The 14079-nt window shown below is 32.3% G+C and overlaps 2 protein-coding genes and 1 non-coding gene across 7 annotated transcripts; 1 reads left to right on the top strand and 2 right to left on the bottom strand.

Annotated features, from left to right (window-relative positions):
• The first annotated feature begins 395 nt into the window (after window positions 1-395).
• Window positions 396-4003, top strand: LOC110669237 (pentatricopeptide repeat-containing protein At5g40400). The gene is made up of 2 exons (XM_058140724.1): window positions 396-2858; window positions 3443-4003. Exon 1 carries the CDS (start codon window positions 580-582, stop codon window positions 2458-2460), a length of 1881 nt encoding a protein of 626 aa, XP_057996707.1. The 5' UTR covers window positions 396-579; the 3' UTR covers window positions 2461-2858; window positions 3443-4003.
• A 254-nt stretch (window positions 4004-4257) lies between these two features.
• On the bottom strand, window positions 4258-4329 carry TRNAP-UGG (transfer RNA proline (anticodon UGG)). The gene has a single exon. It is a non-coding gene; the product is annotated as a tRNA-Pro (tRNA).
• Window positions 4330-6318: 1989 nt separating this feature from the next.
• Window positions 6319-11629, bottom strand: LOC110669250 (monodehydroascorbate reductase 4, peroxisomal). Of its 5 annotated transcripts, none has more exons than XR_002497652.2 (8): window positions 11101-11629; window positions 10688-10739; window positions 10102-10182; window positions 9027-9145; window positions 8348-8567; window positions 7962-8080; window positions 6980-7762; window positions 6319-6713 (listed from the first exon to the last, which is right to left on the bottom strand). XR_002497652.2 is itself a non-coding variant. In XM_021830806.2 (7 exons), the coding sequence occupies exons 1-7, from the start codon at window positions 11218-11220 to the stop codon at window positions 7037-7039; spliced, it is 1437 nt and encodes a 478-aa protein (XP_021686498.2). In that variant the 5' UTR covers window positions 11221-11628; the 3' UTR covers window positions 6319-7036. The 5 variants fall into 5 exon arrangements, 1 of the variants encoding a protein (XP_021686498.2); XR_009146069.1 differs by having other exon boundaries at window positions 6319-6702; XR_002497654.2 differs by having other exon boundaries at window positions 6319-6669.
• Window positions 11630-14079: the final 2450 nt, after the last annotated feature.

Below are 14079 nucleotides of genomic sequence, written 5' to 3'. Positions count from 1 at the left end.
TAATAACTTAATTGAATTCTAATATAGAAATTAAGTTGTAGATTTTATTATTTTTTAAAGACTAAATTATAATTTACTCTTAAATAAATATATTAACTTTACATATGAATGGTGAAAACAGGTGAAATTTTATTTCATGGTATGAAAAATTTTCATTGTACAGAAGAAAATAAATTAACAAAAACAAAATTTGTTTATATGGCATAATAATATAATTTTAATATATCATTAATTTAATTTAATTTGAATTAACTTTTCATTTTTCTTAATTATAATTTAAAAGCAATTTAAATTACATACAACAAAATTATAATTTTATTTTAAATTAAATTAATTCAATTTAATTTAATGGGTTGAATTAATATCTATATATATATAGAGAGAGAGAGAGAGAGAGATTGGGGGCAAAAGTAGTAGTATTCATAGCGGTTTGGAGCTTCTTGAAAAAGGCAAGGATTTTAAGGTTGGTACTCTTCGGTCTTCATCTTCACCGCGGACATGCCTCGCTAGATTATCTTCAAACAAAAGTTTGGTTCTTTTCTCCCTTTCTCTGTTTTTCGTTTTCAGTATTAGCTGCTAATGAGCAAGGATTCGATCAAAATTCTCAGAAAATCAACAATCTTTTCATCTAATGGACGCATTAAGAATTTTATACCTCAAGCATCCTACTCTTCTTCTTCTTCTCTTCAAACCATATCCAATTCCAAATCTAAACCTCTCTCAAACCCGCTTTACCATCTCCTTCCTGAAACCAAAAACCCCAACAACATAGTCAATATCATTTACTCATCCCTCAAACAAGATAATACCCAGCTAACCCTTCTCCAAAATGATATAAAGGGTCTCCTTTCTCATCTGGGTACCAATGAAATCTCTAGGGTTTTGTTGAGATGCCAGTCTGATTCTATTTCAGCTCTCACTTTCTTTAACTGGGTCAAAAATGATCTGGGTCTTAAACCCACTACCCAGAATTATTGTCACCTTGTTCACATCCTGGCTTGGTCTAAAGAATTCAAACAAGCAATGAAATTTTTAACTGAATTTGTTAGGTCGGTCAAAGATTCGTCACGCAGTGAAGATGTGTTTAGTAGTTTGGTTTCATGTTGTGAAGATTGTAATTGGGATCCTGTCATTTATGATATGCTTATTAAGGCATACGTGAAAGAGGGCATGATTAAAGAGGGTTTTAGGACGTTTATGAAGATTGTGGAGGTTGGTTATGTTCCTAGTGTGATTGCCTGCAATTGTCTCTTGAATGGGTTGTTGAAATTGAATTGCGTTCAACAGTGTTGGCAAGTTTATGCAGAGATGGGGAGAATTGGTATACACCCAAATTCATATACTTTTAATATATTAACCCATGTCTTTTGCCATGATGGTGATGTCAATAAGGTGAATGATTTCTTGGAGAAAATGGAGGAAGAAGGCTTTGAGCCAGATATAGTGACATATAATACACTGATCAGTTGCTATTGTAGAAAAGGAAGATTGAATGATGCGTTTTATTTATATAGGATAATGTATAGGAGGGGTGTGTTGCCAGATTTGGTTTCATATACTGCATTGATGAATGGTCTTTGCAAAGAAGGGAAGGTAAGAGAAGCTCACCAGCTCTTGCATAGAATGGTTCACAGAAGGTTGAATCCAGACATTGTTTCATTTAATACTCTCATCTGTGGCTATTGCAGGGAAGGGAAGATGCAAGAGTCAAGGTCATTATTACACGAGATGATAGCAAGTGGGATTTGCCCAAATAATGTTACTTGTCGGATTCTTGTAGAAGGATATACCAAAGAGGGTAGGGCACTTTCTGCTTTAAATTTGGTTGTGGAACTTGAGAGATTTCATGTTCCAGTCTCCTGGGATATTTATGATTATCTAATAGTTTCTGTCTGCAAGGAGGATCGGCCGTTTGCAGCAAAGAGTCTTATGGAAAGAATCTCTCAGCGTGGTTATGTGCCTGGTGTGGAAATCTATAACAAACTCATTCAATCTCTCTGCAAAAATGATAGTGTAGCTGATGCAATTCTTGTAAAAACTGAGATGGTTCGTGGGAATCTTAAACCCGATCCTATTACATATAAAGCTCTTATTTGCTGCTTATGCAGAATAAATAAAAGTACGGAGGCTAAATCTTTGATGGAAGAAATGCTTCAATCTGGCATGCTACCTGATCCAGAAATATGTAGGGCGTTGGTGCATGTATACTGCAGGGAAAGGGATTTTGGAAAAGCAGAATCATTATTGGAATTCTTTGCCAAGGAATTTCAAATTTTTGATCCTGAGAGTTACAACATACTAGTCAAAATATTTTGTGAGGTTGCTGATGTTACTAAATTGATGGAGCTGCAAGATAGGATGCTGAAAGTGGGATTTGCACCAAATAGTCTAACTTTCAAGCAAATGATCCATGGCTTATGGAAAAACTGTGGAATTGCACAAAGGCAAACTTCTTGTTGAATGAGATATTTTAGGGGAAATCCAAAGAATCTATCACATGTTAAGCTAAAGCTTTGGTGCTCAAGTGCACAGTAGACTAGGAGAGGCATGGACAGCAGCCTGAGGCACATCCAACTAATGGAATGACCATCGATGTACAAGGGATTGTTCTACCACATTCTGATAGTATGGGCAATTTCATTGGTGTGACACAACTAATTGGAAAGATGGGAGCCTCCATCTGGCTTAAAGCATACCATGCAATGCAGTGCTAGCCATCTTCTGGCCAATTTATATATCTCTTCAAACGATCCTGTCAAAGTTTCTGCTCCTGTGACCTGGTAAAGCAAGATTACTGGATTGCAACATTTCATTGGACTTTCAGAGCTCCACTTTTCAGTTCAGATGTGATGAATAAGGTAATTAAATGCATAAAATCATATGTGTTTTAACACAACAGTTTCTTACGGTATTTGGAGATGTTACACAATTGGCTGTCAAATTTTGTATTGACGGTCAAAATTTCAAGTTGCATGAATAAAGCAACATATAAGAACTAATAAATATTTGCAGAAGGCTATACGAACACAAGATGCCTCCTGCATTGTCAGGTGCATGCAGCCTTCCATTTCCATTGCAAGGAGGCTGCTTTCCAATCAAATGATATTTGGGTAGTTTTGGGAATTTCAATGTTAAGTCATGTAATATCCTATAATTAAACTGTTCAAGTTCCATCTTATTGTTTGAAATTTTTGCTATCTATTTACTTTGAATTTACTGTGAATTACTTTATATTGTTGGAAACTAACAATGAGAACAAAATTTGGTTTTGAAAATAAATGTGCATTTACCTCTCTCTCTCTCTCTCTCTCTCTCTCTCTCTCTCTCTCTCTCTCTCTCATGCTTGCGGACATGGTCACCTTAAAAACTTGCAATGGAGTGAGACGTGCACATACACTGCCCTTTGTTATTATTATTATTTAACTGTAACTGAAACCTGCAGGATAGCATTCCAAATGATCTTGTGTTGCTTAGGACCCATTGTGGCAGGGAATCAACTCAAGGGTTTCCCTGCGTGAGTCTCTGGAAGTCCAACACTCTAAAAGAAGATTTGGAACGCAAGAAATCAGATTTCGGCAGATATACATTTCAGTAATTGACAAGTTACAACTACAAGTACATGATGTTAGGAAAGCTAAGTTCCCAGGTTAAAAACCACCATCTAGTTATTCCCCATGATTCAGCCACAGTATTAGAAGCTTGCCGAGTATGACAAGAGAAACCTGCAATCCATCGCTGCCCGGATTTTGATATTTAACAGGAAGCCAAGAAAAGCAGATGTTGCATAAGAGGGAGATACTGCCTTCAAAAGTAGTGGCCATTTTGACGTCTTGATTGGTTAATGGGGCTTAAACTGTAAAATGGGAACTTATTGCACTTGTAATCTTCTGGTCTATGGCACAACAGTTGTAACTGATTTATTTGTTTATGCCAAATAACAAACTTGCTAGAATTTTATGAACAGACAGTTAATCAAAAGCAGAAACCCAGATTCCATCTTCAAGCACCTTGTACAAATACAATCCAATTTCAATTAGAGATGGAAACTCAAATGCATTTTTCAAATTAACAAAATAAAGACTACATAATGGTTCCATCCTTCTTTGGAACAAAGTTTAATTCAAATTTGTCAAAATATCTCTTTGGGTTGTGTTTAATTATGAAATTAAAAGAAACTGAAGAGTTGCAGTGAATTGGGTGGGCGAGAAAGTGAAGGAAAGGGGCAAAAAATTAAGATGCAAAATCAAAATAAATGTTGGGGCATTCCGAGAATCGAACTCGGGACCTCTCGCACCCAAAGCGAGAATCATACCACTAGACCAAATGCCCTCGTCGGTGTAAGAGTAATTGTTAATCAATCTACTACGACCATTTGGCCTGTCGCCAATAAAAACACTAAAGTGAAAATATAGAAAATTAAACCAAAGTGAATCCAAATTAAAAAAAAAAAAATGTAAAATTATTGTAATAAAAGCAACAAAGATTATTTGAATTCCAAATTAAACTTCATTATATATCTTTTAAAAAATCTGATAAATAATAATTTAAACTTTAATATGAATTTTTTAATAAATTGTATATATTATCATTGAGTTTTGAATTAATAATACGAGGATGAAAACTGCTTTTCAAAAATAAAGTATCATTTTAAATATTATTGATAAAATAATTTAGAAAAGTTATTTTATTGTTTTAATAATCTGATAATTATAATTTATTAAATTTAATTTTAAATTATTTTTAATATGTAAAATCTTGAGTTAAACTTGAAAAAAATGAGTTCAATAAAAAAATTCATTATATTTTATAATAATCCAATAAATACTAATCAAAATTTTAACATGAATGTCTCAATAAATTTCTAATTTTATCAATGAAAATATTTATTAAATGAGAATAAAAGAGAATGATTTTTTTTAAGGCAAAGAGAGAAATCTCATTTATAAATAACTATAGAATAATCAAATTCATTTTTTAAATTTAAAATTTACTTCTACCAAAAAAAAAAATTAAAAATTTACAATTTAGTTTATCCCCAAAATCATGGCACTATAACATTTAATATGAATTAATATTTAATTGCAATTTCAGGCTCATCTGTACATTTCAATGATTAGCAAAACTGAAACGCCAAAACTTTCTATATTTTTTGGGCTTGAATGGTGCCCTCTCAGTCTTCTCTTTCTCAATTCTACCATTGTTTACACACTTATTAAAATGAATCCTAACTATTATTGTTGATGAATACAAAACTTTATACCAGATGTGGCCTGTAACAATAAGGGGAAAATAATAATAATAATAATAAGAGAGTGAAACAGGTGAAATTTGGCGTGGACACTTTGATACTTAAATCAATTAGTATTTAATGAATATAAGAGGAAGAAGAAGAGGAAGAGAAAGAGGAAGAGGAAGGAGGGAACTAGAGAATAACTGATCACATGATTGAGCAGAGAAGCTTAGAAGAAGATCCTGGCCTTGAAAATTTGTTCATTTATAATGGATGATGTGAACCCCTTTTGATAGGGTATCTTAATAAGCTATTTGAAAGCTACGGTAGAGTTATCTACTATCAGAGAGATAGGTGTGATTTTACTTAATCCTTTTAATGAATGTGTCAAAAAAAAAAAAATGGGAGTTAGTGATCGTTCTATGACTATCAAGTATTGAATGCCGACTCTTTTATCTAAATTGTGTGATATTAAGTCAATTTGGCTGGGTCGATTGGCCTTTGATCGATTTGGTCATCTTGGTTGCACGTTTTTTGACTTGACTCTTTGTCATCATTACCTCATCCATCGTGGCTTTCTTAGTCCATACTTAATAGTCTCCTTTGACTATGTAAAAAGGTGTGTATTTGACTTGTCAAGTGTCAATCTCCTCCTTGATCGCCCATTATCATCCTTCATTAGTTACCCTTTATTCTGAGCTCATGAGGTTTTCCTTTTGAAGTTAGGAAAAAATACTTGCAAAATTGATTTGATTCTTTGGTTTAGTATAACTCAGTACACTTCTCAATTCAATTATTGATAAAAAATCAAAATCATACCAAAACAATAAAATAAGTTCAGTTTAATACGATTCAATTCCTACAATAATAATTACTTTTTTATTTCAATTCTTTTCAGTTTGATAGAACCAAAAAACCATGCACATCTCTACTCAACATAGTTTGAATATGATAATGTTGTGTCAGCTTCATATTTCAGAGTCTCTTACATGAAATGTAACTTATAGATGCATTAAACAGTACATGACATATATATATATATATATTTATCGGATTATCTATTTCATTCAAATAAAATAAAGAGAGTATAAGACTAGAAATTTAACTAACTATATTCAAACTTCCAAACAAATAGATTCTAGCACTCTTAATTCACTCAATGTTTACATAGCTTGAAAAAGAAAAAGAAACTAGATTAGTGACAAGTGAGCCACCTGAAATTAGGTGGGAACACAGATTGAAGACTCCTTGTGAGTCTTAAAGAGAGGTGGGGCATATAGAAGCTATGTTAATCTTCAAATAGGCTGGATCAGCTTTTTGAGACCAACTGCAAACTAGTGATCTAAGCCACTTTGATGTCAAAGAAACACCGGTCACCATGGAGGTAGATTGGTTGTTGAGTAGATCAGTCCAAAACACTACCTGATTTGGCCTGCCTTCTTTTTCCAAGCACAAAAAACCGCATAAAGAAACTAGAGGTGAACTAACAAAAGAAGGTATAAAGCTTTTATTAAAATGGATAAAACTCACATGAAAAATAAAGAGGTAAGAGAAAGAAAGATGAAAGAAAAGGAGAAAGAAGAAGAAGATGATGATATTTCATTCCCCATAGGTATGGATCAGTCATAATAATGTATTCTATAGATATGCATGCAGAAGAAAAATAAAATTATGCCACAGCAATAAACTGAAGATAATTTACTTTTGTATTGAGTGATATACTAAAGTAGCTTGCCAAATCAACTATACCTATCAATGCTACAAGAAGATATCACAGGAGTTCAACTAAAGCATTAAAAACTTTCTTCACCACCTCCTACGCCTCCTTCCGTACCAATATCCAAATGCAGCCACTGATGCAGCAACAATAACGCCAGCCGTTGCATGCCAAGCATACAATGGTCTTTCCAGAATGAGGCTAGGAGCATTGACATTACCGGGGGGAGACCTAACTGGGTTCCTACTGACTGCCAATGCAAAGCCCAAACCCTGCCTTTCCAGCTCGGTCAAATCGTCAATTGCCAGCTTAAGCCTTGTGGCCTTGGCTATAGCTTCAAAATCTTCTTTGCTTCCTCCTTCAAGGAATGACCCAACAAGATGACCTTTGCTTATCCAGTAAGCCCCAATTGTACTTCCTGAGTAATCCCCAAAATGCACTACTTCTCCTGCATTGTCCCCATAAAACTGCCAACACAATGTGAAGACCCTGGAATAGAAAAATGGCAGGTAATCGAAGTCATCTGTCTTATTTGGCTCCATTATTGCAGCAACTACATGTCTTGCTGATTTTCGGGCCGAGTCAACATGCTCAAGCCTACGAGTTTCACCAAATAATTTGACAGGAAATGCTGCAACATCTCCTATGGCATAGACTGAGCTGTTGCTTGTCTGCATTAGCCCATTCACTTTGATCCCACCCCTCTCCAAGGTTAGTTGGCCTTCGAAGAGGCTTGTGTTTGGACGTATCCCAATTCCTACCACAACCATGTCTACAGGTAGCTGACTTCCATCTCTAAGATTAACAGCTGTGACCTGTAGAAGTGAGTAGGTTAGACATCAGTTGACAACACATGCCACAATTTCCATGGCCATACTACCCATTCAGTTTTCAGAAAGTTGAATTTCCCACACATGCATGTGCGCACATTTGTTTTCAGACTTACCACACATTAAATCATCCAGCTTCCTGCATTCCCTTAAGATTTTTAAGAAGTTCAAGATTTACATTTACCTTTCCATTGGAATCCATATCAAAATATGACATAATAGTTCCCTTGATGAATTTTACTCCTTTAGAATTGAAGTAATCTTCATAATAACTAGCAATCTTGGGTGTAAACAATCGGGCCACTGCAAAATGAAAAACCATGAACAATTACTGTTAGCTTGCTATCATGTCAAATTAAAACAACAAATTAGAGGAAACCTAATGGTTCTCTTCAAATTTGAAATGTCAGAAATCTTTTCAGAAAAAATATTTCAAGTGCAAAAGTTATTTCTTAGATGACAAAATATTACAATTCAATTATCATAAGATAGTTAATTTGAAAGATTTGTTGTATAAAAAATTCTTTAAAACATCAAAAGATAAAGCAGTAACAGGTTTAGGTTGCTCACTGCAATGTGCTTCAGGGAAAACCATAGTCACATTTATTTTATTGATCACCAAAGAAGCAGCACACTCCATTCCTACGTAGCCACCACCAATGACAACAGCATTCCCACTAGCACATGATTGCATCACATTAACAAGTCTATCTGCATCAGCTAAATCTCGTAAATAACAAACATTTTCAGCGTTTGATCCAGTCACTCCAAATTCTTCAAGCTTCAAAGACTGCATTTAACACATGAAATCAATTAAAGATAGAATTTTACTTCTTTATTACTTGAGAAATGCAAGTAAGTTTCTACACATTTTTATTATTTCAATGAAATTCTGCAAAGATCAAAAGAAGTTGATCCCTGTCAATTTTAGTAATTGAAAGGATAAAAAAGGAATCTTTCAGTACCACAGCTGAAATGGAAACACAGGAAAAAGCATGAAACTCTTATCAATGCATAAAGAGATCTAATAGAACGTTTTGGTCTCCTATTTCATTTGTTTATCCATATGAACTGCTCCCAACTAAACTCCTTCCTGTGGAAACATGTTTCACAGTAATTCCTGTAATTTTCTAAAAGCAAATTCACATGCCTATTTCAAGTTTTACAATGAATTTACCGATAGTTAACAATGTCAGCCACCTACCTAAAGAAAAATAGTATGAAACAATTGAAAGATCAGTTTTAATACCCGAGCACCTGTTGCAATGATAAGAATCTTGTAGCTTATAGTCTCTCCAGCTGCAGTCAATAGTGTCTTGCGCTTCACATCAGCAGACTTGATATGAGTTCCAAGGACCAATTCGATGCCTAGGGAAAATAGAAAAATTGAGTAAAAAAAAAATGAAAGTAAAAAAAGAAAAACTATAAAAATCAACTATCTGAAAAGCAGAAGACTCAAGTAAAATGGTATGAGAAGTTCCCTACCATTGATATCTGAATAACATCTATTAAACCCAACTCCTAAACAAGTACAAGTAAAATTTTTTCTGATGTAACTTGGATGTATTAAGTTCCAGGTGAAATACAAAAAGCCATATCCTTATGCATTGTAATTTTAGGTTCAAAATATCCCTGGACATGCAAGTAATATGTCTGTAATTGAATATCTGCATGTCTTTCAATAGAGGAAAAGACTATCCTTCGTTTCTAGTGGTTTAAAAAATATTCTATTTTACTAGCTTAAGGAATTGAAGGTTCCATGAAAAAGCTTCCCACATATGTTAGTCTTCATTGGCAAAAGCACTTGTTCATGTGAAAAATATTGACCACAAAGAGATACTAGATGATACAGTGTTTACCTAATAATCTACAATGGAAGCACAACAAGATTTTTATATTTAATGAATAAACAGCAATATAAACCTTGTTACACTAGAATTACAAATGCAACTGCAATCACAAGGAGCATCCTCCACCTTTCTGGACAAGTCCAAATTCACGAACCATTTCAAACTTACATACCAATTATCAATGCTTCAGGGTCCAATTAGCAGGGCACATTCAATCACAACACACAAAACTTTGAATTAGAAGGACAAAATTCACATGCCTTCTATTCTGCTATACTCAATCTATGTTTTTTGTTTCCATTAGTTTTTAATGTTTATACACACAATTATCAATGCAAATTCAATAATATAATCTACAGAGTACTGAACACACATTGAAATAAGTACTCCAGAGAAGAATGCAGCATTCTAGAGTACTAGAGTTGCTATTTGCACTGGACCTTCAAAACAAATGAAACAAGAAAAAAAAATTACCATGTTCTTTATACCATTTTTGAGTCAATCTTTCCTCACTGGCTCCAACACAAGTATGAAATGATGGAAGGCGTGCTGGAGCTGCATGTCATCATAACTTTCTGATATCAATATGATGAAATGAGAAAGGAATGGAAAAGAATGCAAATAAACAACTGATTAGCATTTGCTTTTCTGGTTCAATTGCAGACTCCAAATCAGACCATCCATCTTCATCTCATCCAAATTTCCAACCTGTTTTCCTGAGGTCAGTTTACTAAGGCTATAAGCCGTTTGGGAGGAGGTAGAGTAAGATAAGGTTTTATAAAGTAAAGTTTTTCAAAGTAGGGTTTTTAATGGTTTTCAAACTTTCATAATTTTTTAGTGATTGGGAGGAAGGCAAGGTTTTTCTAAAATATTTGGAGGTTTTAAAGAGAAAATCTTATTAATCCATCAATTTAGTGTGTTAGAGAATGAACGTTTTTGAAGGTTTTTTTTTTGTCTTTTCAAAAACTATACTTTTAAAAAACCCCCTCGCAAACAAAGCTTAAAAACAGTGGATATAATAAAGACCTTGTTCATGAACTATAAGGATGAGAACATTTACCTTCTGGAAGTAAATACCCTTTGCTCAGTGCAGGTCTCTCATAAGGAGGAACCTGAAAAGAATCCAACAGAGAAAAAATACTGTAAGGTTTATAGTGAAGTAACAAGAAAGGCAAGACTTGTAATAAACTTGAATTTTCGAAGTAAAAAAAAAAATAGAAACAACAAGGAAGGCACACAAAATATTCAAAAACAATGCCAAATGTTTGAATTTCAGAATACTCTCAACATCCTTTATTGTTTTGGTTTCATCTTATGGAAAACTAACTTAAAGACAAGCACATTCACACTGCTGAACAATGGGACAATTGCTCAATCATAAAAGCAGCAAAAGAAACAGGTACTCATTAATGAAATGAACCTAGTAACAAGTTCTTTAAAAGCGAAAAGAGATTATAAAGATTTTTTGCTCACAGGTTCCTCAGAGATAATGCAGAGTTCCCCATGAAATACCCCCCTTCTTGTGAATTCAAGAGCTGCATAACCAGCTGCCACCCCTCCTCCTAGAATCACATACACAAAAGCTCTTCCCATACCCTTCTGTTTCTCTCTCTCAATTTTTTTCCTTTAAAAACCAGTAATGGTCTCTTCTTGACCCCAAGAAACTACCACCATCGTAAGTTTTCAATCCATCCCAAGCATGATTTCTTTGGCCTGTGGTAGGCTACGCCGTTGTGATCACAATAACCTTGTTAAACGACGACGTTTTGTGGATGTCGAATAGCATTATCCTAAACTTGATGGGAACCACTATAGATCATTAAAGACTTGGCCATGTTTCACACAAATGAAGAATTTATGGTGGATAAATTGATGGGTTTTCAGCTTTGTTGGGAAATGGGAAGAAGAGGATCAAAAGATAAGAGAAGAGTTTTTAGATTACAGCACACCTCCTCCAGGCTTCCACTCAATTGTGGATGAGACATTTGAGACTTGTTATGGGTATCCCTACCACAATAAAATGCCTTTTTTAGAGATTTTTTTTTAATTTATTTCTTTAATTAAAAAGTGTAATGCTAACCTATTATGAGAAAAATTATTAAGTCTATCCACATCATTAAATTTTAATATTTTTCACATTCATATGAATGTGAATGTTTATATAAATCATAAAATGTGAATTTCATATTTATATGAGTGAAAAAAGTTGCTTTATTAATAAGAAAAATGAAAGAATAGAGATGCATCTTTTTTAAGGAAAAAAAATCTAAAAACATATTATTATTATTATTATTCTACCTAAATATTTACAAAGATTTTTAAAAAATAAAACTTTTAAAAAATATAGATAATTTTATTAAGAGTTTTATTTAAATTTAATTAGTTGTTTTAGTTATAAATTTAGAATAAATTTCGTTATTTCATATAAATTATAAACTATTTAATCTCGAAAGCTTACATAAAGAAAATTATATAATGAAATTAATATATATATATAATAATTTTATTATAATTATTAATTATGACGAGTCTCACACAAATTTTATTATAATTAATAATTATAATTAATTAGTTTTATATACAATAATTACACCGTAAAAATTTCTATAAAAAAAAATGATGTATGTATAACAGTTTCCACGTGATTCCTTCCTAAAAATGATGACTTTATAAATGAGTTAAGTCAATTAGCATACGCATTAACTTCTAAGTAAATTTGATTAATTATGCTTACTTCTTAGTTCTTCCAAATCATCTCTCCGATTGAAGGTACTGAAGCACATATCATGATTCCTTTTTCCAACATCTTCTAGGAAAATTCATTCGTTCATTCCTCCATTTTCATAAAAATTATTAGATAAACTCTTTATTTATTTATTTTTTTATTTAATATAGGACATGTTACATTTTTATTAGTTGAGAACATCAACTCAGCCTATTGGGATGGTATTTCAGGAGTATGATGTGATATTTGAAGGTTTCAATATCTTAGGTGGACTTGTTCACGAGCCCAAGGCTTTTCGGTTCAAACTTGGGCAGTGGTAAGGCAGCCAAGACCAATCCCAAAGTAAGTTTATATTATTTCAAATATTTATTATCATGGCTTATACATATATATATATATTATTTTAAAAAGTTTTTATTGATGTTAGGCAACACTATGCAGGCCTCGTTTGATTTAAAATTATCTATTTCCCAGAAAGCATGGGAAGTTACTTGTAGGGAATTTATTTCTTAGGAAATGTAATTTGAATGTATCTAATTGATATTTTAAATTTAGAGGGAGTAAAGTTAAAATAAAAATGTCAAGAATTAAATGAATGAACCAAAAAGCAAAAAAATTTGATGAATGCAAAGAAAAAGATCAATGAATTTCAAAACTAAAAATAAAATTAAAATGAAAAAAAAAAAAAAAATGATAAATAAATAAACTATAAACAATCAAATTCAAGTGTTAATGAATAAACCAAAAAAAAGAAGAGAGAAAATAGTGCAAATGAAGATCAAGAAAAAAAATAAACAAAAGAAGAAATTTCAAAGAAATTAATTAAACTCATCTCACTAGTAGAACAATCAAAGCTCTCATTAATACATCTTAAATTTACAACTCTATTTACACTAAAGCAAAACAAACTAATTAACATATATCAAAGCAAAAAAATTAAACACTCTCAAAAAAAAATAATTAAAAAAAAAAAAAATAAAAAATTTAATAAACAAAATTTAAAAAAGCATGTAAAAATAAATAAAAGGTAAATTTAACAAAAAAAAAAGTAAATGAAAAAGAAAAAGTAATAGACAAAATACAATAAAAATGTAACTTTCAAATGCACATGTAAAATAAATTGTGACACAATCCACTCCTTCACATGTAACCCTCATATTTTATAAAACATAATCACTTATAATTACTTTCACTAATAAATTTCCACAAATATAATTTCATATTTTTCATATGCCATATTCTCATAATCATCTTGCTCACAAATTTTTCATGTAATTTAATTATTCTTCATTTAGCTAATCCTCACTAATTTGGCCCTCTTGATTTTTCCTTCTCAGTTGATCCTTTCATTTCATCAAAGCATCAGCACAAGGAAATAAATCAGCTCACAAAAACATTATAACAAATTTCATTTACGGTGGCATATTGATTATCTTCTCACATCATTTTCACTCACAAGCTGAGGTCATTCATTCATTAATATCAATGAAAGATTTGATTTCATCTAGGATGTAATTTCCTTCCCACTTATAAAATCATTTCCTTCATTTCTTCCTTCCTTTCTCTTCCTCTCCAGGTTTATTTTGTCTAGCATATTTTTCTTTGTTCTTTTCTTTCTTTGTTTTTTTTCTTGTTTTCTTTTTTTTTTCTTTTTCTCGCTTTTCCATCTAAACTAGCAAGCTATTTCAGCATCTTCTTAAAAAGCAAGTTGATTTTGAAAGGATTGT

The sequence above is a fragment of the Hevea brasiliensis genome, chromosome 18 (assembly GCF_030052815.1).
Source record: "Hevea brasiliensis isolate MT/VB/25A 57/8 chromosome 18, ASM3005281v1, whole genome shotgun sequence".
Classification (NCBI taxonomy): Eukaryota; Viridiplantae; Streptophyta; class Magnoliopsida; order Malpighiales; family Euphorbiaceae; genus Hevea; species Hevea brasiliensis.
The sequence above is the reverse complement of the archived record's forward strand: the minus strand, read 5'-3'. Positions and strand labels throughout refer to the sequence as shown.